Source organism: Hordeum vulgare, chromosome 6H (genome assembly GCF_904849725.1).
Source record: "Hordeum vulgare subsp. vulgare chromosome 6H, MorexV3_pseudomolecules_assembly, whole genome shotgun sequence".
Classification (NCBI taxonomy): Eukaryota; Viridiplantae; Streptophyta; class Magnoliopsida; order Poales; family Poaceae; genus Hordeum; species Hordeum vulgare.
This window is the reverse complement of record NC_058523.1, coordinates 266805743-266833149: the sequence shown is the minus strand read 5'-3', so window position 1 is coordinate 266833149 and position 27407 is coordinate 266805743. Positions and strand designations below refer to the sequence as shown.

The 27407-nt window shown below is 50.5% G+C and overlaps 1 protein-coding gene across 1 annotated transcript; it reads left to right on the top strand.

The window, feature by feature from the left end:
• Positions 1 to 990: 990 nt before the first annotated feature.
• Positions 991 to 3436, top strand: LOC123404013 (DNA repair protein XRCC3 homolog). Its single transcript, XM_045097918.1, has 2 exons — positions 991 to 2117; positions 2954 to 3436. The coding sequence occupies exons 1-2, from the start codon at positions 1267 to 1269 to the stop codon at positions 3072 to 3074; spliced, it is 972 nt and encodes a 323-aa protein (XP_044953853.1). The 5' UTR covers positions 991 to 1266; the 3' UTR covers positions 3075 to 3436.
• The last annotated feature ends 23971 nt before the right edge of the window (positions 3437 to 27407 follow it).

Sequence of the window (27407 nt, the reverse complement as noted above, 5' to 3'; positions counted from 1 at the left end):
TGTTGTTGTTCTTTAAACCCCTTCGTAGCTCCGACGCTTCTACCTTTTTCTCTTTCTTTTATTCTCTACCTCTTCGTGTTCCTGTTCTTCGCCCGTCGTAAAATGTTATGGAGCAGCATGAACTTTTTTTAGCCCATGATAGCGAAAGGAAAAGGCATGCAACCAACGCCGCATGATGTATGCTAAAACCTGAACTAGATGGGAAAACACTCACTTTCTATGTTGTCAATGTCTTGCAATGGAGTGTGATACGTTGCTAGCTTTGTGGTCGGATGTTTCTATAATATTGATCATTGGGGGCTTATTTATGCTAATTGCATAACTTGACAAATCATAGAATTTATGGGTTGTTTTATTGTTTATATATGTGTTGTGCAAATTGTTCACGCATGCTAGTGTAAATAGAAATATTACGCCCAACTGCATCAACCTCTCGCGCAAGGCACAACACTCGTTGACCCAAGTTCATATCTTTGCACACCCTAAACATCAAAGCAAACCTCAAGTGCACAAACACAACAAATACAAAAAAATAAAGAATCTAGGGGCCGCCACCAACACGTTGGTGGGTGCGTGATCCACTAGCATGTTGGCTTGTTGTTAACCTTAATCGGATGGGTTTTTCACGTACACCGACACCGACAAAGCAAAACTGATCGACCTGGTTTTCATTAGTTTTTTTTGGTTTTCTTCTTTGCTACTCCCTCCATTCCTAAATATAAGTCTTTTAAGAGATTTCACTAGAAGACTACATACGAAATAAAATAAATGAATCTATAATCTAAAATATGTCTATATACATTCGAATGTAGTCTTTTGGTGAAACATCTAAAAAGACTTATATTTAGGAACGGAGAGAGTATTACTTTTTCACCGATTTAGTTTGATTTTTCTTTCTTTTTATGTATTTTTCTTTATGGTTTTCATCACTTTTCTTCGGTTATATAGCACCTTTTGATTGCCTATTTTTCTTCTTTTTATGTGTTGTTTGTATCGTTATTCCTTTGATTTTCTATGTACATGTGAAATATTATTTTTATACATATTAAAGATTTTTATAATGCGCAACTAAAGCTTTAAAATAAATGTTTTTGATGTGTACATTTTTCATATTGGCGCTCCTATTTCCCGCCTTAAGCAGCGAAATGCAGCTAAAACGCGCGATGGCCCGGACCCAAACGCGACTCGGGACCTCTTTCTATACCTCGCCAATTCGAACCCCAAATTGTTAAATCCCCAAATCCCTCGGCAGCGAGATTGCCGGCGATGCGGCCTCCGGCGCCCAAGAACTCTGCCTACGGCCAACAAGAACCTCGCCCGGGGAACCTTCTTTTTTTCCTCGCTCCCCACCGCGCCGCCAAACTCTCCCTTGGCTGCCCCCTCTTGGACCGCCTCCTCTCCGGTGGCCTCCCCGCCGCGTCGGTCACAGAGATTGCTGGCGAATCCGCCGCCGGGAAGACCCAGATTTGCCTCCAGCTCGCCCTCCTCGCGCCTCTCTCCCCTCACCCTTCCTCCTCCCTCTTCCTATGCTCCGATGTCCCCTTTCCCCTCCGCCGCCTCCGCCTCCTTGCCCCCAAATCGCGGCCAGACCTCCTAGATCACGTCCTTGTGGCCGCTGTACACTCTCCCTCGGACCTACTCTCCCTCCTCTCCCGCGCCCAGTATCACCTCTCCCACCCTAGTCACTCCCCGCACCGCCTCCCTACCCGCGTCATCCTCCTTGATTCCATCGCTTCCCTCTTCCGCGCCGACTTCGACGCCTCACCCGCCGACCTCAAACGCCGGTCTGGGCTCTTCTTCAAGATATCGGCAAAACTCAAGGAACTGGCTCACAGGCACCAATGTGTGGTTGTGGTGACCAACCAGGTGGTCGACGTGGTGGAGGGGAACACGGGAAACACCGTGGCCTGGTCGTCGGGGCGGCAGGTGAGCCCTGCGTTGGGGCTTGCTTGGGCCAACTGCGTCAACACTCGGCTGTTCGTGACGCGGGAGGTGGATAGCAACGGTGGGAGTGCGAGGAGGCATATGAAGGTGGCGTTCGCGCCGCACCTGCCGGTGCGGACATGTGAGTTCGTGATACGGAGGGACGGTGTCTTCGGTGTTGAGCCGGCACAAAGGTAGGCAATCTTGTATATCATCTTTTGCCACGAGAGAACCTGATGACCTGTTCGATCGAATGTGCATCTGGGTGATTCAGTTTGAAATATGATGTAAGCAGATTATCCTCATTGTTCGATGGTTCGAACGAAATGTAAATTAGCTCTGTCTTATTTGTTACTTCATCAGATCCATAGTACTTTGTGTTAAAAGGAATGACAATTAATATGGATTGGAGGGAGTAGATTATTTTGGGTATACGGTGAACTTGTTGCCAGCAACATCTTTATTCCCTCTGTACCGTAATAATTGTAGTTCGTGAGAACTTATTTAGTTCTTTTTAACTACAAATTATTATGATATCGAGGAAGTAGTATCAAAAGAGTAAACATATTTTTTTAAACCCACACAACAAACTCTACATGGGATAATCAAGACCTTTCAATTAAATTAAGTTAAACACATCCTACTGTCTATATTACGATCAATGGTCTATTATTTAGACGAACATCTCGGATGAAATATTCCGCCGAGCAAATGCGGTGGTCTGCCAATCGATGCGGGCGTTCCGGTCACCCGATCCTTGCGGCCCTGCCTGTAATTCCCAGTTTTTCGGATCGCAAGCCTACTTTCTGTAGGTAGGCACCGGATCAAGCAACCTTGAACCGCCACTCCTGCCTTCCCCTCCTCCCGTGCGTTTTCCATTGATTCGCCCCGACCTGCTTTTGCTCGTCCCTCGTGCTCTTGCAAGCCGACGACGACCTCCTCTGCCAGCCAGTCGCGGCTAGTGCCCTCCTCCTCCCTTCTCTCTCCCTCACCTCACTAATCTCCCACCCTCTCCTTTCCTGTGTTGCAGGACGCCATGGCCATGGACTGCCGGCCTTCCTCCCAATCGGACCGACGATGATGACGACCGGATCTGCCATGTCGCCGTCTGTTTCCACGGTACCCTGGAGAATGGGGTTTCTTCCTCTTAGCCTCCACCACATCCAGGCTCGCCGGCGGTTGGACCTGCTCAGCGTGCGGGATTGCGTCCTCTCCTGACGAGGTGGTCTACCTTGCCCGCCGCGTCCTCATTCCTCAGTTGTCGAGTCTTTTTTCGTCGGCACACCGTCCTCCGACAGCTCCATCGCCTTTTATACCACCGCGTGCAGCTACCTGTTTGTCCTAGACCATCAAGGTGGGTAGGTTTGATTCTGATCTTAAATTCTTTTCCCACTCAAGTTTTCCTCGATTTTGCTTAGATTGAAATTTGGGATGTGTTTCATTGAAAGCCAGATTAAACTTGTTCAAAGTTGTCAATATCTCAGTTTAAAGCTCATATATGTTAGATTCGAAACTGATTTTTTTTCAAAGAAACTGCGTGCTTCGTAAGCCTGCAACACCCGTTGCAGTTTTTCTTCACCATGACCAACAACTCAATCTCTCAAGTTAATCATGACCAGATACCCAAGACATCTTGTAGATGTTTGATGAATGGGGTCACCGTGGTGCACTATTTCGAGGCGGCAATTTACCGGTTGTTGGATGGCTTCGGGGTCGGCAAGCACATTTGCTCAAGTTTCCACCTCGCCTAGAATCTCTACAACTATTAAAAGAGCAAACATTAATTTTTCTAAACCCACACAACAAACTGTACATGGGATAATCAGGACCCTTCGATTAAATTAAGTTAAACACATCCTACTGCATATATTACGTCAATGGTTTATTATTCAGATGAACGTCTCGGATGAAATGTTCTGCTAAGCAGACGCAGCGGTCTGCCAGTCGATGTGTGCGCTTCGCTCACCTGATCCACGCGGCCCCGCCCTTAATTCCCTGTTTTTCGGATCACATGCCTTCTTTATGTAGGTAGGAACCGGATCAAGCAAACTTGAGGTGCCGCTCCTCCCTTCCCGTCTCCCGCACGTTATCCACTGATTCGCCCCGAGTCGACCCCGCCACCGGTTGCCGCCCGTGCTCTTGCAAGCCGCGGCCAACCTCCTCTGTCGTCCAGCCGCGCCAAGCGCCCTCCTCCTTGTAATGCCCTGAAGAGGGAGGGCATCGAGATCGGGCAGTAGGTAGGGGATGAGGAATGGGGAGTATGTGAGGAGAGCTTGGAAGAGGGGAAAGGAGAAGTATCGGCTTAATCATTCGCTGCCGATTACCATCATAGGAATTTACATAAGTAGTCTGCCCTGTGGGCTACACTCACAGGCCAAGGCCCACACATCGCAATACATGGCCTCTGGCCCAACACAGGTAGTAGCATTGCAGTTCAGTTAACTGAATGCACTTCGTGAGTCTGCTGCAGGATCGAGCATGGACATCTTCAGGCGTGACATTGCCCCTCTCTTGCGAAGGAGCCCCACCTTCACCGTCTTCCTATATTCTAGCTGCATGGTAGCGTTGTCGTAGAGTGTCATTGTCCTCCCAGGTGGTGGCGCCCAATAGCATGTTGGCCCACTTAGTAGATAGATGAGATTCACTGTGTCTATTGCAGAGAGAGGCATAGCCTTTATATACACGGGAGAGGCATGTTAGTGCATGCGATCTGGTGAACTACCAGGAGCTATTCTCCAGCCGAGAGCTAGGATGGCGGAGTCGCGTTGGACTCGGTAGTGGAGCTGCGTGACGCTGGAGACGCGGGCGGCAAGGCACGCGAGGAGGAAGTGGGCGCCGTCTTCCAACAGCCCCCCGCAGCCGCAACGGGGTCTTCGACGATGTTGAGGCCGGATCAGAATTCCGTGAAGATGGCGGTTGGCAGCCCTTTCGTGAAGACGTCGGCGAACTGGGAGGACGAAGGGACGTGGAGAACGTGGACGTCGCCGAAGGAGACCCGTTCCCGAACAAAGTGAAGGTCGATCTCCACATGTTTCGTGCGTTGATGCTGAACCGGGTTGGAGGAGAGGTACGTGGCGCTGATGTTGTCGCAGTAGACGATCGTCGCGCTGCTGGAGGTCGATGAAGCTCGTGCAGCAGCTGACGAAGCCAGCAGGTGTCGGCGACGGCGTTGGCGACAGCGCGGTACTCAGCCTCCGCGCTGGAGCGGGAGATCGTGTGCTGGCGCTTGGATGACCAGGAAACGAGGTTGTCGCCGAGGTAGACGCAGAAGCCCGATGTGGAGCGTCGCGTGTCGGGGCAACCAGCCCAGTCCGCGTCGGAGTAGGCGACCAGATTGGTGTCGCGGGAGCGTCAGAGACGAAGACCGAGATGTGCAGTGCCGCGAAAGTAGCGCAGGACCCGCTTGAGGTAGGTGTAGTGGCTCTCGCGCGGGTCGTGCATGAAGAGGCAGAGCTGCTGGACGACATAGGCGATGTCGGGGCGAGTGAGGGTGAGGTACTGCAGGGCGCCGGCGAGACTGTGGTAGAGAGCGGGATCGGAGACGGGCGGCCCATCCTGCGCAGAGAGCTTGCGTTTGGTGTCGGCGGGAGTGGCAATCGGCCTGCAGTTGCTCATGGCAGCGCGCTCGAGGATCTCGAGTGCATACTGATGCTGTGAGAGGAATAGACCATCGGTGGTGCGGTGGACGTTGATGCCGAGGAAATGGTGGAGTGCGCCGAGGTCGGATATGGCGAACTCGCGGTGCAGGGCGTCGACGGTGGAGCAGAGCAGGGCGGTGGAGCTTGCAGTGAGGAGGATGTCGTCCACGTATAGCAGTAGATATGCAGTGGAGGATCCGCGGCGAAGAATGAAGAGCGAGGTGTCGCATTTAGACGTGACTAAGCCGAGGGAGAGAAGGTAGGCGGTGAAGCGCTGGAACCATGCTCGCGGCGCCTGTCGCAGATCGTAGAGCGAGCGGTGGAGCTGGCAGACATGCGTGGGGAAGCGCTAGTCGACGAAGCCGGCGGGTAGTTGGCCGTAGACGACGGTGTCGAGATGACCGTGAAGAAAGGCATTCTTCACGTCCAGCTGATGGATCGGCCAGTCCAACGCAACGGCAAGACTCAGGACGACACGAATGGTTGCTGGCTTCACCACCGGGCTGAAAGTCTCCTCGAAGTCGATGTCGTGCTTCTGCGTGAAGCCGCGGAGGACCCATCGCGCCTTGTACCGTGCTAGGCTGCCGTCGGGATGTAGTTTGTGGCGGAAGATCCACTTGCCGGTCATCGTGTTGACACATGCAGGACGAGAAACGAGAGACCACGTGTTGTTTTGCAACAAAGCATCGAACTCATCTTGCATGGCGCGGCGCCAGTTTGGGTCTTGGAGAGCCTGTTTGTAAGTGGATGGAATGGGGGAGATGGTGGTGGTGTTGGGTAGAGCAACGAGAGCGTTGGGAGATAATAGGTTCTTGGGTTGAAGAAACCCAGCCTTCGCGCGGGTTTGCATGGCGTGGGCGTTGCGGCGCGGCGTGATGGGCACGACGCGGGGAGGGAGGGGCCTACCGGTGGGTGACGCGGGATGGGACGCGTTGGAGCTGGCGGTGGAAGTGGCCGACAGGCTCGGGTGGGAGGAGCGTGGATTGGTGGGTGTCGAGGTGTTGGTGTGGGGCCGGCTGGGGGTTGGTTGGGAGGGTGCCGGCGTCGATCCCGGTGAGGTAGTGGCCGAGGCAGGCGCGGGGTGGGTGCGGTTAGTTGCGGTAACAGGGGCGACCGTTTTTGTCGGGTGGTTGGGAGGCGATCCCGAGGGCGATTCGTGGGGTGGGTACGAGGTAGGTGCGGACGAGGTAGGTGGGATACGCATGGGATTCTCTGTGGCACGTGAAGGCGGTGTGGCCGGTGTGTAGGGGAACTGGCTCTCGTCGAAAATGACATGGCGAGAGGTGATGACCGTGCGACTGTCGAGATCAAGGCAACGGTAGCCTTTGTGTTCGCGGGGGAGGCCAAGTAGGACACATCTGCGGGATTGTGGGGCAAGTTTGTGGGGAGTGGTGGCGTAGAGGTTTGGATAGCACAAGCTGCCGAAGGTGCGAAGGTGGTCGTAGGTGGGCGCAATGCCGTGCAACATGAAGTATGGGGTGTTGTTGGCGATGGCACGGGAGGGCTGGAGGTTGAGGAGATGTGTAGCGGTGTTGAGGCTTTCGACCCAAAATTCTGGCGGCATGCGAGCTTGGAGGAGCATGGTGCGCATGATGTCGTTAGTGCTGCGGATGGCGCGCTCAGCCTTGCCGTTCTGTGGCGAGGTGTGAGGGCAGGAGAGGCGTAGGGTAATACCGTGTTCCGAGAGGAAGGAGCGGAGGCGAGTGTTAAGGAATTCACCACTGTTGTCACTCTGGATACATTGGAGACAGAGTTGAAACTGGGTGAGTACATAGGCGTAAAAACGTATGAGAATATCAGCGGCCTCAGACTTATGTCGCAGAGGAAAGCTCCAGGAGTAGTGGCTAAAATCATCGAGTATTATTAAGTAATATGCACAGCCAGAACAACTAGGGACTGGTGAGGTCCCCAAATCACAATGAATGAGTTGAAAAGGAGATGTAGTGAAGGAGCTAGAGGAGGGAAAGGGGAGCCTTGGCTGCCATCCGAACTGGCATGCCTCACATGTGGCTGAGGGGGGGGGGTAGGTTTTATTACATGAGGGTAGAGAGGGAGTAAGCCTAGCAAGAGAGGCACGGCCAGGGTGCCCGAGACGCCTGTGCCAGAGATCGCCGACGTCGACGGTGAGAGCGGTGGGCGACTCGCCGAAGAAGGGGTACATGCCGGTCGAGCTATTTGATCTGATGAGTGGTGTCCTGCTCGCCAGATCCTTCACAAGAAAGCCAAAAGGGTCAAATTCGATAGAAACTGAGTTGTCAGTGGTGAATTGACGGACATATAACAGGTTTTTGATAACAGAGGGCGCGAAAAGAACATGGTTGAGAGAGAATGGGCTTGGGGAAAGAGACGCGGAGCCGGTGGCGAGAACAGGCATACTGGAGCCATCACCAACCAAGATGGAGGGATACCTCGAAGAAAAGCAAGACGAGTTTAGGTTACCTACGTCATTGGTGATGTGGCTGGACGCGCCGGTGTCGACGTACCAGTCGCCGGCGCGCGGGGCGTGAAGAGACATGTTGGTCATGGCGGCGTTGAGCATGTGGGCGTTGTCCCAAGACGGTGGTGCAGGTGGGGCGCCGTAGGCCGGTGGAGGAGCGCCGTATGGTGGCGGTGGCGCGCCGTAGACCATGGGGTAGGCATGGTGTGGAGCCCCTGGTCGGGGACCGAGCACGCCTGCAGCGTTCGGGGGAACCCACGGGGTGCGGCCGGCCGGCGGGAAGGGCGTGCCCCATGGGGCGAAGTACCCCATCCAGGGTTGCTGGGTTGGAGCCGCGAGCGGGGGTGCAGATCCGCGGCCACCGGAGCCACGCCCGCGCCCGCCGCGACCGCGGCCGCGGCCACGTCCGCCATGGTCAGACGGGCGGTCAGGCTGACGTTGAAGGACGCCACCAGTGGAGGCAGAGCCGCCGCCTCCGCCACTGGAACCGCCGGGGCCAGAGGAGCCGGAACCAGGAGAGCCGCCGTGGGTGGCGACGAGGGCGGTGGCGCCCGCCGTGCGAGCACGAGCGTCCTGGCTGAGCTCCTCCAACATGAGGCGGGAGCGAGCTTGAACAAAAGTGGGGAAAGGAACCTGCATGGGAAGGAGCGACGCCATGACGCTGAACCGCGGGGAGAGGCCGCGGATGAGTTGGAGGGTGAGCGTCTTGTCGGAGATGTGCTCGTCGAGGTCGTCGAGAGAGTCGGCGAGCGCCTTGAGACGACGGCAGTAGTCGGCGATTTTCATATCGCCCTGAACCAGGGCGCGGAACTCAGCTCCAACGTGGATGGCGCGTCCCGCGAGGTTGTCGCGGAAGAACGCGTCGAGGAGGAACCACGCGTGGTAGGCCGTGGAGTCCTGGGCGGAGAGGACGTCGTAGAGCTCGTCCGTGATCGACCCGTAGATCATCACGAGGATCGGCACGTCATCGTGGCGCCACTGCGCGGTTTGGGTGAGGGGGTCGACGTTGACGAGGACATGGCTCTCCACCCCCGACTTGCGGAGGATGAAGGACATGATGCGACGCCATTTGGAATAATTGCCGCAAACGGCGTCCAACTTGAAGTCAAGGTGGGCGCCGACGTTGACAGTGTGGATGGAGGGAGGACGCGCAACAGACGAGGATGCGGCGTCGACGGGGATGGCGCTGGGAGGGGCGACAGTGAGGTGGAGAGGGGCCGAGGCTGGGGCTGGTGGTGCGGAAGCAGTGGGTGGTGGTGCAGTGACGCCGGGGATGGAAGGGCTGGCTTGCGTCGCGTCGGCGTGGATTTGTTCGCCGACGTCGGAGCCCTCATCGGAAGCGTGAGCCGGCCATGAGGTACATGAGAGGAAAGACTTGCTCTGGTGCCAAGTAGATAGATGAGATTCACTGTGTCTATTGCAGAGAGAGGCATAACCTTTATATACACGGGAGAGGCACGTTAGTGCATGCGATCTGGTGAACTACCAGGAGCTATTCTCCAGCCGAGAGCTAGGATGGCGGAGTCGCGTGGGACTCGGTAGTGAAGCTGCGTGGCGCTGGAGACGCCGGCGGCAAGGCACGGGAGGAGGAAGTGGGCGCCGTCTTCCAACACACTTCACGAGGAGTTGGACGATCGGTCCGTCGCCCTTCTTCATCATGCGTAGATCCACGATGGCCACGAGCTCCGACGCACCGGTGGAGAGATCCGGTATGCGAGGCATCTTGGAGAAGACATGAGTATAATCAGGAAGGAAAGGTTCGAGCTAAGACATGTGAAATACCGTGTGGATGCGGCTGTGCGACGGCAATTGAAGGTGATACTCCAGCGACCCGACCCGCTCTGTCACCTGGAACGGTCCAAAGAACTCGTAGCCCAGCTTGCAGTAGGGGCGATTGGCAACAGAGGACTGGGCGTACGTTTGTAGCTTTAGGATAACTTGTTCCGCGACGTCGAAGGCTTGCTCGGCGCGATGTCGATCCGCTTGTTTCTTAAAACGATCCCGGACGTGCGCCAGCTGCGCGCAACCGCTCCTCGTGTACGGTCCAGTCTAGCTCGCCGGCTGCGGCATCGCCGAACAGCATGGTGCTAAACTGTGGCTGGACGCCCAGGTTGGGTTCGGTTCCGTTGAGCGCCTTGAATGGGGAGTACTTCAGGGAGGAGCGATGCGAGGAATTGTACTAGAACTCAGCTGTAGGCAGCCATTTGCGCCATTGCTTCGGGTTATCATGGATGGCGCACCGGAGGTACATTTCCACGCATTGGTTGACCCGCTCCGTCAGGCCGTCCGTCTGCGGGTGGTAGGCTGTGGAGTGCATGAGCTTGGTGCCGCAGCGGTGAGCAACTTGAGCCACATGGCGCTGGTGAAGATCTTGTCGCGGTCTGAGACGACGGTGTGCGGAACGTCGTGTAGCTTGATGACATTTTCCCAAAATGCTCGTTGGGCCCGGGCAGCGCTGAAGGGTGACGCAAGGGCATGAAATATGCGTACTTGTTCCTGCGATCTACAACGACCAAGATGGCGTCGTAGCCATCCGAATTGGGTAGCCCCTCGATGAAATCCATCGTCAGATCATGCCACGAGGATGGGCAATGGTTACAACTTACCGACAGGGTGGGAGTGCTCGTGTTTCACGTGCTGGCAGACAACGCACTGACGGACGAAATCCTCGATAGCTCGCTTGAGGCCCGGCCATGCGAAGAGCTTGCGGACGCGGTGGTAGGTGGTCGTCTCACCGGAAAGGCCGCCCACGGTGCTGTGGTGGAGGGCGGCGACCTGCTTCGTCTGCAGGGCAAAGTTGATGCTGATCCAAAGGCCTCCCCGTTGGCGGATCACCCTGTCCTGCAACGCGCACCCTTGATCGTCGGTGTCCATGACAGCCAACTTGGCGAGCAGATCCTGCGCGTCGGGGTCCGTCTCGTTGGAGTTGGTGATCTCTTGGAGCCATTGCGGCTGCCATACAGACAACGGATCGAGTGCCAGTAAATGGCCCACCCGCGATAGCGCGTTGGCAGCACCGTTGTCCACGCCTTTCTTGCAGCAGAAGGAGAATTTCAGCCCCACCATCTTGGACATGGCCTTACGCTGCAGGTCCGTGGCCTGCTGCTGCGCTGAGGGCGCATAAGCTCTTGTGGTCGGTGGTGATTCCGAGCGAAGAGCGCTGCAGATATGGCTTCCACTTGTCGATGGCCATCATAGCCGCCAGGAACTCCTTCTCGTAGGTCGAGAGCTTTTAGCTCCGCACGCCAAGCACCTTGCTGAGGTAGGCGATTGGGTGATCGTTTTGGGTGAGCACCGCTTCCAATCCCATATCACAGACGTCGGTCTCAATGGTGAAGGGTCGCTTGAAGTCCGGGAGCGCAAGCACGGGCGTGTTCACCATTGCCTGCTTGAGCATGTCGAACGCTCTTTGAGCCGCCTCATTCCAGAGGAATCTCTTTTTCATGAGCAGTTGGGTTAGCAGCTTCGCGATGATGCCGTCTTGAGGGACAAACTTGCGGTAGTACCTTGTCAGGCCGAGGAAGTCGCGCATCTCTGTAGGTGTTGTGGGCATTGGCCATGCCTTCATGGCGCTGGTCTTGCTGGCATCCATGGCGAGACCGTCCTTGGAAATGATGTGCCCGAGGTACTCAATGTTGGTTTGGGCGAACGAGCACTTGCTGCCCTTGGCGAACAGTTGGTGTTCTCGTAGGAGTTGTAGGGTGAGGCGTAGATGTTCTTCGTGTTCCTGCAGATCAGTGCTGAAGACCAGTATATCATCGGTTGGCTTTTGAACGTGCGTATGCAGCTGTACAGGCGTGCCTACGCGATTCTTGCTTCGGCCGGCTACTTGACGGAACTTGCGTAACTAGCGACACGAATAAAACAGATCGATGAATTTGATGGCTAAAGGCCCGTGGCGAGCCTTTGCTTTGTATTGCTTTTCGTTTTTTCTAGTGTTACAAGCAACACCCCTAGGGTGTCTTTTATACACATTCATAAGGGACTATGGAAATAGACTAGGACTAGGAATCCTAATACTACTAGGAGTTTCCTTTCTTTCCTAATCCTACATGAACAACATGATTAACTTCTACATTCACCTCCTTAATCTTGTTACTTGACTTCACTTCTTGCACTCCAACTTTCTTCCTCATCTCGATGAACTTTTGTCGACCGAGAGACTTGGTGAAAATATCGACAAGTTGGTCTTTCGTGTTCACATGTTGAACCTCGATCAACCCTTCTTCAATGCACTCCCGGATATGGTGGAACCGAGAATCTATGTGCTTGCTCCTTTCGTGATGAACCGGATTTTTGCACAACGAGATTGCGGCTTGGTTATCGATCTTCAGTGACACCTTTTGCACCTCCCGCTTTGCAAGAATAGCTAGGAGTCTTCTCAACCACACTGCTTGACAAGCCGCCGTGCTTGCCGCTATGTATTCTGCCTCGAATGAAGACATCGCCACCACCTTTTGCTTCTGAGAATTCCAGCTAATCGGATTCGTGCCAAGGTAGAAAACCATGCCCGTTGTGCTCTTTCGGTCATCAACATCACCTGTCATGTCACTATCTGAATATCCACGAAGGATCAATCCTTCCTTTCCCTTTCTGTACGTGCAACCAAGATTAATGGTGCCTTTCACATAACGCAAGATTTGATTGACCGCGCTCATGTGCTCGGTTGTCGGATTCTCCATGAAACGACTCACGATCCCGACTAAATAAGCCAAGTTAGGTCGGGTATGCACCAAATATCTTAGGCTGCCCACAACGCTTCGATACATTGTGGTGTCCACCGACGGATTTGAGCTACGCTTGCTCAACTTGTGACGTTGGTCCATTGGAACTTGTGTCTCGTAGCAATCTGACATGCCACACTTTTCCAATAACTTGACCTCATAACCCGATTGACATAGAGAAATCTCTCTGGAGCTTTGATTCACTTCGATGCCCAAGTAATAGCTGAGTAATCCCAGATCGCTCATGCTAAACTTGTTCTTCATTTGTGCCTTGAAACGTTCAATTTCTTGTACGCTATCTCCGGTGATAATCAGATCATCGACATAAACTCCAACTAGAAGGTTTGAGCCTTTGGAGTTCTTTGTATAGACTGCGTGTTCGAGGGGACATCTCTTGAACCTGAGCGAGACCAAACTTCGGTATAACCTTGAGTTCCAAGCTCTTGGCGCTTGCTTCAACCCGTAAAGTGCTTTCTTGAGCTTGTAAACTTTTCCTTCTTCGCATTTCTTCTCGTAGCCGAGGGGTTGTTCCACGTACACTTCTTCTGTGAGATCACCGTTGAGGAAAGCGGATTTAACATCCATATGATGAACCTTCCAATCCTCTTGTGCTGCCAAAGATAGGAGCACTCTCACTGTCTCGAGTCGAGCAACTGGTGCAAACACCTCATCATAGTCAACTCCTTGACGTTGTACGTAGCCCTTTTCAACGAGTCTTGCCTTGTACTTCACAATGGCACCTTCCGTGTCCTTCTTTAACTTGTAGACCCACTTCAAACCAATCGCCTTTTGGTTCAAAGGTCGGGTTACCAAAGTCCACATGCCATTGCTCTCAACCGCCTTCATCTCCTCATCCATGGCGTGCGTCCAGCTAGGACTTTTTCTCGCCTCTACGAAGTTCGCCGGTTCCTCAACTCCGAACAGACATAGTCCGTAGTACTCGAGCGTAACTGGCTTTTTGTACTTGTAGACTTTCTTGAGGGTCTTGTAGCGACGAGGCCCCGAGGAATCCGTTGGGGCTTGCGAAGGAGGCGACACAAATTGTGTCGGTGTTGATGGACTTGATGAAGATGGCTGAGACCTGGGCGTGTCATCGACATCCGTGTCGTTGGCATAGTCGTCGTGACCATGACCATCATCTTGATTGTCATCGTCACTATGCGCCTCGTTGTCGATGTTGTCGTGGAGATCTCTGCCCGTGCCGTGCGCGTCGTTGTCGCTATCTCCTTGCGACCTATGCGCGTTGTCATCGGTGTCGGCACCATGATGATCACTACCATTGTGGTCACCTTGGTTGGGCATCTTGCCAACCACTTGGACATCCTCCCCTACATCATCATCAGTTGGAAATTCAACCGTGAATATGTTACCGTTTGGAGCATCGTCAGCTGCGGCGCTCCAATTGCAGGCTTGGTTTTCTTCAAACACGACGTCGCATGAAATCCGTAGACGCTGGTTTGTGGATCATAGAAGCGGTATGCCTTGGTGCCAGAACTCCTCTCGTATCCGATGAACACCATCTTGGTGCTACGATCGACAAGCTTTGAGAGATGTGGCTCCGCCATCTTCACATGTGCCACGCAACCGAACGTCCATAGATGAGACACATTCGTCTTATGTCCATAAATTGCTTCATACGGAGTCTTTCCAATCACCGCCTTCGTTGGAGCCCGGTGGAGAAGATAGACCGCAGTCGAGACAACTTCTCCCCAAAAAATCCCCGGGAGGTTCTTGCTTTTGAGTAAACTCCTTGCCATGTCAACGACGGTTCGATTGCGCCTTTCAACGACCCCGTTCTTCTGTGGCGTGTAAGGTGCCGTGAGGAACCTTTTTATGCCAATCTTCTCGCAGTAGTCGTTGAACTCGTTCGACGTAAACTCTCCGCCGCGATATGCCCGTAGAGCGCAAACCTTCAGCTTGTGTTCCATCTCCGTTGCAGCCTTCAGCTTCTTGAACGCTTCAAACGCCTCATCTTTAGACCGTAGGAGAATGACCCACATATATCTCGAGTAGTCGTCTACCAGAAGGAAGAAATACTTCTTTCCCGCGTGAGTTGCCGGAATGATAGGGCCACGTAGATCACCATGGAGCAGCTCGAGTGCATCACTTGCACGATAGGTAGACTGAGCAGGGAACGGCCTGCGGTGCTGTTTTCCAACCAAGCACCCGTCATATACTCGATCAACATGGTCGATAACTGGCATCCCGGATACCATCTCCATCTTTGACATCTTCTTCAAGGCGTAGAAGTTAACGTGTCCAAATCTAGCATGCCATAACCACGAATCATCATCACTCTTGGCAAGCCAACACTCTGGTTGAGATTGATCAGGGTTGAGGATATAGAGTCTATTCCGTGTGCGATTAACACGAGCTAGCACGTTTCGGAGGTTGTCGAAGATCGTCATCACTCCGTTCTTGATATTCACCTTCCATCCATTCTCGTCAAGCTTCCCAATAGAGATGATGTTGTTGCGAAGCCGTGGGATGTAGTACACTCCGGTGAGTATGCGATGTTCGCCTGTGAGGCCCTCGAAGAGGACAGATCCTTGCCCACAAATCTCCACAGCTGAACCATCACCGAACTTGACCAAGCCTTCAACATCGTATTCCAGCTCTGATACCAATTGTTGGCTTTTGAACGTGCGGATGCAGCTGTACATGCGTGCCTACGCGATTCTTGCTTCGGCCGGCTACTTGACGGAACTTGCGTAACTAGCGACACGAATAAAACTGATCGATGGATTTGATGGCTAAAGGCCCGTGTCGAGCCTTTGCTTTGTATTGCTTTTCGTTTTTTCTGGTGTTACAAGCAACACCCCTAGGGTGTCTTTTATACACATTCACAAGGGACTATGGAAATAGACTAGGACTAGGAATCCTAATACTACTAGGACTCGGTTTGCCTTTCTTTCCTAATCCTACATGAGCAACATGATTAACTTCTACATCATCTAGGAAAATGATGATGAACTTATGGATGTGGTGCCCGGACACGGTGTCCATCCGACACTTGAATGTGGTCGGGGCGTTGTAAAGACCAAATGACATCACCCTGAAAAGATAGTGCACATGGTGTGTCTTGAAAGTAGTCTTTCCTTCGTCCTCCTCGCGCTTGCAGATCTGATGATAGCCTGCGCGTAGGGCAATTTGGGAGAAGTACTGAGCTCCAGCCAATTCATCCAATAGTTCATCCACCACAGGGAGCGGAAATTTGTTCTTCACTATCACCGTCTTCAGCCGTCTGAAATCCACACAGAATCTCCATCTGCTGTCCTTCTTTTTGACCAACAGTACTAGGGCTGCGTACGGGCTCATGCTGTGCACTTTGATTCCGGAGCTGAGCATGTCTTGCACTTGCTTTTCAATTTCTCCCTTCTGCGCGGGTGAGTAGCAGTAGGGCCTGGTGTTGATTCGTGTAGTGCCCGACCCTAGGTTGATGCTATGATCATACTGACGGCATGGTGGCAGGGTCTTCGGTTGATCAAATACATTCTAAAATTCTGATAGCACTTTCTGAATGTTTGGCGACACTGGTTCATAAGGCGGTTTCTCATCTCGTTCAACTGTAACAAGAGCTACGGTGCAAATGTCGTTCTCCACTTCCATCCGGAGCTCGTAGGAGTCCAATTGAGTGATGGAAGGAAGATCTATTGTGCGCACACCTTGTAAATATACGATCTTATCATCGGTGATGAATGTGAGCATTTTTTCTGTTGCCAATGACAGGCCATCGGGCTATGCTAGGAGGGCCAATTGACACCGACGACACCATCATATGCACTCAGTGGTAGCACCCAAAGATCCATGTGGAATGTGTGTCCTGGCACCTGCGATGGTAAGTTGCAGACGATCTTGTTGCAATGTAGCTGCTGGCCGTTGGCCACCCACACTGACATTATAGGTAGTATCTCTATGTGGACAACCACTCATGAGGCGAACGCTTCGCTGACGAAACTGTCAGAACTCCCCTAGTCCACTAAAAGCAGCACGATCTGAGTGCCCACTTGCGAGTGCAGACGATTGGTTGAAGGTCCTTCTTCTCCGTAGACGGCATGGTGGGACAGTGAGCAACACTCGGGCTCCTGATCTCCTGGTGCATCGAGCAACTGCAGCGCGTGCAAAGTGTGGTCACACAGAATTTCGCCGAAGTCGACTACTTTGATCATGAGGATTTGGCCCGTGCGTTTGCACATATGTTCCTTGGAGTATTTATCCCCATAGCGGAAGCAGAGTCCGTTAGCTCTTCTGAATTCCCGTAGTTGGCGTTCTCAATCGTAGTCATCACCGCCCCGCCGGGGAGGAACGACCATGCGGGCCTGCCCTGCGGCAGCTGCTGCCAGCAGTGGACGACCCACTGGAACTACACGGTGACACAGTGTGCGTTGTTTCTCCACCTCCTCCTCCTGGATGCGCGCAAACACCACGGCGTGCGTGATACTGGTCCAAACTGAGGACGAGAAGGAATTGCGAGCTGAAGAATGGTGTGCTCAAATTGGGATCCAGGGACAACAGATGGTACATCGATGTCTCGAATTGCTGACGGTATTCCTCCACACTGCGTGTCTGCCTTAACTGAACCATCTGGTGCATCTGCACTGCAAACTCTTCTGGCCCAAATTCCTCTTGGACGGTTGCACTGAAGGTCGCCCATGTCAGGCTAGGGTGTGATTGGCGATATGCCTGAAGCCACATCGCCGCGAGGCCATCCATGTAAAGTGTGGGAGTGGGAACCCACATGTTTGGCGGCACCCTGTAGAGCTTGAAGTAGGAGGTAGATCGCTCAGGCCAAATGCGGGGTGCCACGTCGTCGAACCGTCGGAAATCCTGCTCGGGGGGCTTAGTGTAGTAGTCGTCGTTGCGATCCTATGCCGTGGGCACTAGTGCTTGCACGGGTAGCAATGGTGGCCCCTGATTGGCAAGCCCAGGCGAATGGCAGCTGCGAAACACCGTCCATCTAGAGGGGTAACGACGCAGGACGCGACGGTAGGGGTGGTGGCGGTGGTTGTACGCGCACGGGTGGGCCCACCGACGTCGTAACACTCGATGGAGCTGTGGTGTCGGGGTTGGCCACTGCGGCTGGGTCGATCGGCGGCGCGGACTTGCGAGCTTCGTCCACATCATCCTAGGCGAGGTCGATCTGCTTAGCCAGTTGCTTGAGCTCGTTAGAGACCTGATCGTTGTAGCCGATCTGCGTGTTAGGACGCTCTTCGATGGCCCGCTGATGTGCGTCGAGGCGGTGTATGACGATCTCGAGCAGGCCTTGGAGCTTATCCGTGGTTTTCCGCATCGCTTCTAGGACGTGACGGGTCTACTCTCAGGGCTTGGACGACGGTGTCGTGGTTTCGCTTCGATATAGATCGAACCACGAGCAAGATTTTGGGCGAGCTCATCGGTGTGAGTCATACCTGTCCCGGTGGATGTTACCTATCGAATGAAAGGAGATGGGGAGAGCGGCGGTCTAACGCCCAAGATGCGATCCTATCCTTATTTTGGAACGAGGGCCTCGACAGTGATAGAAGCGCATCTTGTCGTTTCGCAAGAATGGATATCGTTACAAGTACATGTACAGAATAGATGAGTATATGGAATTGGCTTACACTTGCCACAAGCTACATCAAGATCACATCAATACAATAATATAGATTCATGATGAAGAAGAGCAGGGCCCGACTACGACCGAAAACAAACGATAAAAGAACGACGCCCATCCTTGCTATCCCAGGATGCCGGCCTGGAACCCATCCTAGATCGATGAAGAAGAAGAGGAAACCGCAAATAGAACAATCATCGCGCTCACGTCATAGTGTCGCTTTACCTGTACCTGCAACTGTTGTTGTAGTAATCTGTGAGTCACACAGACTCAGCAATCTCATTTCCAAAGGTATCAAGACTAGCAAAACTTAATGGGTGGGGTATGGTTAAGTGGTGAGTCTGCAAAAAGAGACTAAGCATTTATTTGAGGTGGCTCACTTACGAGTACAAGAATAAAAGAGGGGGGTGGTCCACGCACAACGGACGTGAATTAATGATGATCAAATGAATGATCCTGAACACCTGCATACGTCACACATAACCCCACCATGTCCTATTCCGGATACAGAACTCATGAAAAGAGACAGTCACGGTTACGCACACAGTTGGCATATTTTACTTAAGCTTACTTCAAGTTATCTACAACCGAATGTTAAACAAAGTTTCCAAGTTTCCACATAACCACGGGCACGGTTTTCCAAAAGATTTAACCCTACACGGGTGCTCCAACTAGTCCATCATAAATTAGCACAAGCTGCATAGAAAGCCTCGATCACGAAACTCGTGATTTCGTCAGATTTCTTAGTGGAAAAACTCAACTCTGAGATAACGCCCGATGCATAAGATATTTCGTAAAAGGTAAAACAAGTCCAGGAAGGACGCCCGACGTGTCGGCGATCCCGATAGGAGCCACGTATCTTGTTCTCACGACACGACGGATGAGCAATGGTTACCACCTTAAAACACCGAGTTGCCCCGGGGAGCGTTAATAAGCTGCCCTGGGTTGGACCAACACTCATGCGGAGCACTGGCCCGGGGGTTGATTAATTATCCACGGGGGTCGACGGGTCCCTATGCAAGTTTATTAGTTATTAGGCAAATATAGTACCAAAGTTGGGCCTTGCCAAACCAGTTTTAAACTAAAACGAATTATCAAGGGGGTCTCCATAACAAACCCCAACGTGTTAGGAGCGCTCAATTATGGAATATAACACCGGTAGCCGAAACTAAGGTGGAAAAGATGGAACAAAACACCAGGCTACAAAGCCGAGCCTTCCACCTTTTACCAAGTATATAGGTCCATTAAATTAAATAGCATTAATATGGTGATATAACAATAAACCCATGTTTTCACATGGAAGCAACTGCACCTGCAACTAGCAACACTATCCAATCGTTAAGCAAGCGGTAACATAGCCAAAAAGTGGTTTGCTAGGTTGTGAAAAGGTTGAAGGTTTTTATAGCAATGTTGAGAGGCTGACATTTAACAGGTGGTAGGCAACGAGACATAGTGATAGAATCGAAACAACTAGCATGGCATTGATAGTAATGGTATCTAGGCAAATGGTCATCTTGCATGTGATCCCGCTTGGAAGGAGAACGAATCCGTGAAGCAGAGGAACCGACGTAGTCAAACGGATCCTCACATTCCGACATGCTTGCGGAATTCTAACGAGAAGAAGCAAACCGGAATCAAGAATCAACATGCAATATTCACCACGGCACATGCATGATATGATGCACAACCTAATACGATGCATGTCCATTTCAATAATGCAAGGCATGTCATGGTAGTTCACAACAATCAAACACTACACATTAAGTGAAGCTCAATATGCAACGAGTTGCATATTGACGAAACTCCACATACGAATTATTTAGTTCAGTCCCGTTTAGGTACATGGCAATATTAAATGTTGTTTAAACATGGCACGAGGTGAAGCACAATAAACTACATATCTATGCATTTTAAATGAGGTCGGAAACAACTTATAGCATCTCCGAAATGACCCCATACGTTAATTAAGAAATATGTCCAGAACTGAACTAACATGTTTTAATGTTGTTAAACAGCAGAATAAAGAGGTTCAAGTGGTTCTACATATCATTCTAGTCGATTTACTTATAGAGATCATTGCCAACGGAGCTACGATTCAAAACATACGTGCACCACACGATGTTATGCCATGAATGCAACATGCATACAATTTTATGAAAACATTAACAAGAAGGATATGAAGCATCTGTCACCATGGTGAACGAAAGGGAACCATGGCTGCAAAACGGAAACGATGCCACGACCATGTTCTGGTCAGATAACTCGATGAGGTAACGGTGCCAAAGAATTGGGAGCTTGTGCGTGCCTTGCCAAGAATGATGGGGTGATCCCGGTTACCGGGTTCCCATGTGTCGGGGGCATGACAAAAGGGGGAGAACGTGTAACTAACATGGCATCTACAGAACGGACAACACCGCCTCTCATACAACAATGCATTCATCCACGGGTATCATCTCGACGGTATACCTTGGAAGCGTGCGTTTGGGGCGGATCGAGTCGTTGCGGTGTAGATGTACATGGGTCGTCGTGGACGTCGTGGAAGTAGTGGTTTCCGCGACGGTAGTTGAAGTAGTGGTACACGGGTCTTCGGCGGTGGTAGTGGTACACGCGGTTGGTGACGAACTTGACGAATCCACGATCTTTGGAGGCCGATGGTAGGGATTCCGGCAGGCGTGGGCTCGACATGGGAGAGGAGGCAGGAGTCCAACACGGAAACATCCAAGGCGGCGGCTTCGATTGATGACCAGACCATGCGCGTATTGGACCTTGGCTGATGCTGGGCGAGGCCGATGCTTTGCTGACCTGGCGGCACAGCTAGCCCATGCGACCCCACGTGGTCAACGCGGCAAGCAGATCAACCAGGCACGGTAACGCTCGCCCTCACAAGCAAAACAGAGGCGAGGCAGTAGCTCCTGGAGAGAGCTCGCGCAGAGAGGTGGGAGCGTGAAGGGGGATGCTGGTCCATGGCGTAGGAACGACGGGACTTCGAGGCAGGGGTCGACGTGAGATCTCTGGCTGATGGAGTCTGGCGGAGGCGCGGGTCTGACGAGCTACGACTCATTCGCCAGGGGCGGCTGGGGTCGAGTGGGCAGGGGGCTCCGGTGCGCGCGGGGAGCAACTGCTGCGTTGCTAGGGCTCCTTGCTTCGCGGCCTGTTTGGCTGCCTTTGCAGCGAGGAGAGGAGGGGCACAGGCGCCATCGGGCTCAGGCGGCTGGATGCCTCGGGGAGGCGGCGATTGGCAAGATGGCACGAGAGGCGGGTTGAGGCGGAACACCACCAAGAATAACTAAGACACTCCAGAATAAGAATATGAAAAGTTGAGCCGATGATGAAATAATTTAGATTGTCCTTGAGGAAGGAATATGAATGATGGAATCCATTCTTACGTCATATTTTTTTTTAGAGATTTCCACAAAAAACAAGAAGAGACGGGAAAGATCCTGGGAAAACCTGTGGCTTATGGACCCACTCAAAAGAAACACCGTTGAAAGATTACTTAAAAAGAGAGATACTGCACCGGTATAACTGAAAACTTGATGAGGTTGGGAACCTCGAAATAATTGAAATGATTGAACACAAGTAACTTCTGAGATATATTCAACACTTCAGATAGAACAGAGATGGATGAATAACCAAGAAAGACTTGGAGAAGAATTTCCAACATGGGGAGCATTGAACAAATAGATGGATATGATGAATACTGAAAGCTTGAATTGAATCCACCGGGTAAAAAACAAAATGGAGAAATGATGAACTCGAAACCCTTGAGAATCTTCACAATGAACCACCTGATAGAACACATAATAGAAGATAGCGGAAGCATCCATGAATTGAACTGCACCTGGATGATAACTTAATCATTGAAGAAAAGGGCGGGAGGGCGGGGAAAACAAAGACAATTTGGGACGGATGCGACATACTCCGTAAGGAAGTGAAATATTTGTCTTGCAAATGTTGGGGAATATTGAATTCGCTTGAATAGAAGCACTCCGATTGAAAAGGAATTGGCATGACGACTCCGATTGAAAATAATTGATAAGACAACTTGATTGAGCAACAGAATTAGCATTCCGATAGAAATATGAGAACTCCACTTAGAAAAGATATGAAATCACCATTTGACATTGAAGCAACTCGAATTACGATATTCCAACAAAACAAAGGATGAGGGTTACAACACAAGCTGGAACAAATTCATGACAAAGATTTCGTCCGATATTTTCATCGTATTGCACTAGATGTCGAACCCCAACCTCACATCATGCATCTGTTGGAAGATTGTCCTATAAGTAACTACTTTAATTCCCACCTAAGAGCTCCTGAAATTTCCGGTCATGCAATCGGGTCCACGGATACAAGGAGTAAAATCCATCACTCAACTCCTAGCAATAACACTAACCGTCCAGTGTATCACATCTGTCAACACATAACCAGAGATCTCGTAAACTCATCTATCCCAGACCCTCAAAAACACAATAATACTAAGTATGGCAGTACATCTGAACTCTCTCCACCAGTACTAGGGATGCCGGACTCCTCTCGCCACTACTAGTATTGAAGCAATTTCGAACACCCTCTGTCCTTAGATACTAAGTAATCTGAATGATAACGATGTGCTCAAGAATCCCCTGGATCTCAACTCCCAGGAAGAATCAAGTGAAACAGGAGGCACAACGACAGAAGTCCGTCACATCCACATCATATAGATTCCAAAATATCCGCGTGATCCTAAAACAAATTGAGTAAGAAGAGGAGTAGAAATAAAATTCTTACGTTAAGATTCCTCACTAGAGCATAGAAGAGGAGAAAAAAGAATCCTACTCTCCGATATATAACTAAACTCAAAGTAGTTTTTCACTAGACACGACTCGACCAAGTTCGATCAATGAAGGGGGCTCCTAGGTTGGTACTGCTCTGATACCGACTTGTAACGCCCAACATGCGATCATATCCTTATTTTGGCATGAGGGCCTCGACAGGGATAGAAGCGCATCTCTCGTTTCGCAAGAATGGATATCGTTACAAGTATATGCACATAATAGATGAGTATATGGAAATGTCTTACACTCGCCACAAGATACATCAAGATCACATCAATACAATAATATATAGTCATCATGAAGAAGAGTAGGGTGTGAGTACGGACGAAAACAAACGATAAAAGAACAACGTCCATCCTTGCTATCCCAGGCTGCCGGCGTGGAACCCATCCTAGATCGATGATGAAGAAGAAGAGGAAACCCCAAATAGAACAATCATCGTGCTCACGTCAAAGTGTCCCTTTACCTGTACCTGCAACTGTTATTGTAGTAATCTATGAGTCACACGGACTCAGCAATCTCATTTCCAAAGGTATCAAGACTAGCAAAGCTCAATGGGTGGGGTATAGTTCAGTGGCGAGTCTGCAAAAAGCGACTAAGCATTTATTTGAGGTGGCTCACTTACGAGTACAATAATAAAAGGGGAGGGGGGTCCACGCAAAACGGACGTGAATTAATGATGATCAAATGAATGATCCTGAACACCTGCTTACGTCAGACATAACCCCACCGTGTCCTATTCCGGATATAGAACTCACGAGAAGAGACAGTCACGGTTATGCGCACAGTCGGAATATTTTAATTAAGATTACTTTAAGTTATCTAGAATCGGATGTTTAATAAAGTTTCCAAGTTGCCACATAACCGCGGGCACGGATTTTTGAAAGATCTAACCCTCGAGGGGTGCTCCAACTAGTCCATCATAAAGTACCACAAGCTGCCTAGATAGCCCTGATCACGAAACTCGTGATTTCCTCGGATTCCTTAGTGGAAAACTTCAACTATGAGATAAACCAAAGCATCATCGGAATCCCGATGCACAAGATATTTTGTAAAATGTAAAATAAGTCCAGCAAGGCCGCCCGACATGTCGATGATCCCGATAGGAGTCGTGTATCTCATTTTCAGGACACGACGAATGAGCGATGGTTACCATGCCAAAACACCGAGTTGCCCGGGGAGCGTTAATAAGTTTCTCTCGGTTGGACCAATACTCATGCGGAGCACTGGCCGGGGGTTGATTAATTATCCACGGCGGTCGACGGGTCCCTATGCAAGTTTATTAGTTATTAGGCAAATATAGTACCAAATTTGGGCCTTGACAAACCAGTTTTAAACTAAAATGAATTATCAAGAGGGACCCCATAACAACCACAAGCGTGTTAGGAGCTCTCAACTATGGAATATAACACCGGTAGCCGAAACTAAGGCAGCAAAGGTGGAACCAAACCAGTCTAGAAAGTCGAGCCTTCCACCTTTTACCAAGTATATAGGTCCAATTAATTAAACAACATTAATATGGTGATATAACAATAAACCCATGTTTTCACATGGAAGCAACTGCACCTACAACTAGCAACGCTATCTAGTCGTTAAGCAAGCGGTAACATATCCAAACAGTGGTTTTATAGGTTGTGATAAGATTGAAGGTTTTCATGGCATTGTTGAGAGGCCGACATTTAACAGGTGGTAGGCAGCGAGACATTGCGCTAGAATCTAAACAACTAGCATGTCATTTATAGTAATGGTATATAGGGAAATGGTCCTCTTACATGTGATCCCGCTTGGAAGAAGAACTGATCCGTGAAGCAGACAAACCGACATAGTCGAACGGATCCTCACATTCTGACACGCTTGCGGAACTCTAACAAGAAGAAGCAAACCGGAAACAAGACTCAGCATGCAATATTCACCATGGCACATGCATGATATGGTGCACAACCTAATATGATGCATGTCCATTTCAATTATGCAAGGCATGGCATGGCAGTTCACAACAATCAAACACTACACATTAAGTGAAGCTCAATATGCAATGAGTTGCATATTGACGAAACTCCACATACTAATTAATTGGTTCACTCCCATTTAGGTACACGACTATATTAAATGTTTTCTAAACATGGCACGACACGAAGTACAATAAACTACCTGTTTAGGCATTTTAAATGAGGTCGGAAACAACTTATAGCATCTCCGAAATGACCCCATACGTTAGTTAAGCAATCTGTCCAGATGTGAACTAACATGTTTTAATGTTGTTAAACAACAGAATAAACAAGTTCACGTGATTCTACACTTCATTCTAGTCGATTTACATATAGAGATCACTGCAAACGGAGCTACGATTCAAAAGATACGTGCAACACATGATATTACCGTGAATGAAACATGCATGCAATTCTATGAAAACACTGGCAAGAAGGATATGAAGCATATGTCGCCATGGCGAACGAAAGGGAACCATGGCGGAAAAATGGAAATGATGCCACGACAATGTTCCAGTTCTGGTAATTCGATGAGGTACCGGTGCCAACGAATTGGGAACGTGTGCGTGTGATACGTCTCAAACGTATCTATAATTTTAATGGTTTCACGCTGTTATCTTGTCATCTTTGGATGTTTTATGTACCTTTTATATCTTTTTTGGGACTAACTTATTAATTCAGTGCCAAGTGCGAGTTCATGTTTTTTCTGTGTTTTTGGCTCTTTTCAGATCTGATTTTGGAACGGAGTCCAAAGGGAATAAAATCCCCGAAATGATTTTTTCCCGAACGGAAGAAGATCAGGGGGCCTGTGGGCCAAGCCAGGAGGCTCCAGGGAGCCCACAAGCCCCCATTCCGCCACCAGGGGGAGGCGACGGTGGCAGGGTTTGTGGCCTCCCTGAGCGCCCCCTGACCTAGATCTTTGGCATATATATTCCCTAAAATACAGCAAAAAATCCGGGGATCCACGTAAATACTTTTTCGCTGCCGCAAGCTTCCGTTTTCGTGAGATCTCATCTGGAGACCCTTCCAGGTGCCCTGCCGGAGGGGACTTTGGAGTTGGAGGGCTTCTTCATCATCATCATCGCCCCTCCAATGACTCGTGAGTAATTCACTTCAGACCTACGGGTCCGTAGTTAGTAGCTAGATGGGTTCTTCTCTCTCTTGGATCTTCAATACAAAGTTCTCCATGATCTTCATGGAGATCTATCCGATGTATTCTTCTTTGGCGGTGTGTTTGTCGAGATCCGATGAATTGTGGATTTGTGATCAGATTATCTATGATATATATTTGAGTCTTTGCTGATTTCTTATATGCATGATTTGATATCCTTGTAAGTCTCTCTGAGTCTTGGGTTTTGTTTGGCCAACTAGATCTATGATTCTTGCAATGGGAGAAGTGCTTGGTTTTGGGTTCTTACCATGTGGTGACCTTTCCCACTGACAGTAGGGGCAGCAAGGCACACATTGAGTAGTTGCCATCAAGGGTAACAAGATGGACTCTGTCCTTGATATGAGATTGTCCATGTACATCATGTCATCTTGCTTAAGGCGTTACTCTGTTCTTTTGGACTTAATACACTAGATGCATGCTGGATAGCGGTCGACGTGTGGAGTAATAGTAGTAGATGCAGAAAGTATCGGTCTACTTGTTTTGGACGTGATGCCTATAGATATAATCATTGCCATAGATATCGTCACGACTTTGCGCTGTTCTATCAATTGCTCGACAGTAATTTGTTCACCCACGGTCTACTTGCTTTCATGTGAGAAGCCACTAGTAAACACTACGGCCCCTGGGTCTATTCACATCTATCGTTTACACCTCCACTTTTACTTTGCTTTGTTACTTTGTTGCTTTCAGTTCTCACGTGGTGAACAATCTATAAGGGATTCACGACCCCTTCATAGCGTTTGGAGCAGGTTCTTTGTGTTTGTGCAGGCTCTTGTGATACTCCTTCACTGGATCGATACCTTGATTCTCAAACTGAGGGAAATACTTACCATCGCTGCGCTACATCACCCTTTCCGCTTCGAGGGAACACCAACGCAAGGCTCCAAGGCCACGGGGGAAATCCTTTGCATATTTGCCTAGGAAGTCCCTTAAGGCGTAGCCGTAGCAGAAGGATTCCCGGTGCCGTCGACACACCTATTTCTGGCGCCATTGGAAGGTCTTTTGTTGCAGTAGCACAACCGACATCAGAAGTATTTCTGGCGCCGTTGCCGGGGAGGAGAGATCAAGATCTATCCAAGTAGGTCTCACAAACTCATCTCCTGCATTTACTTT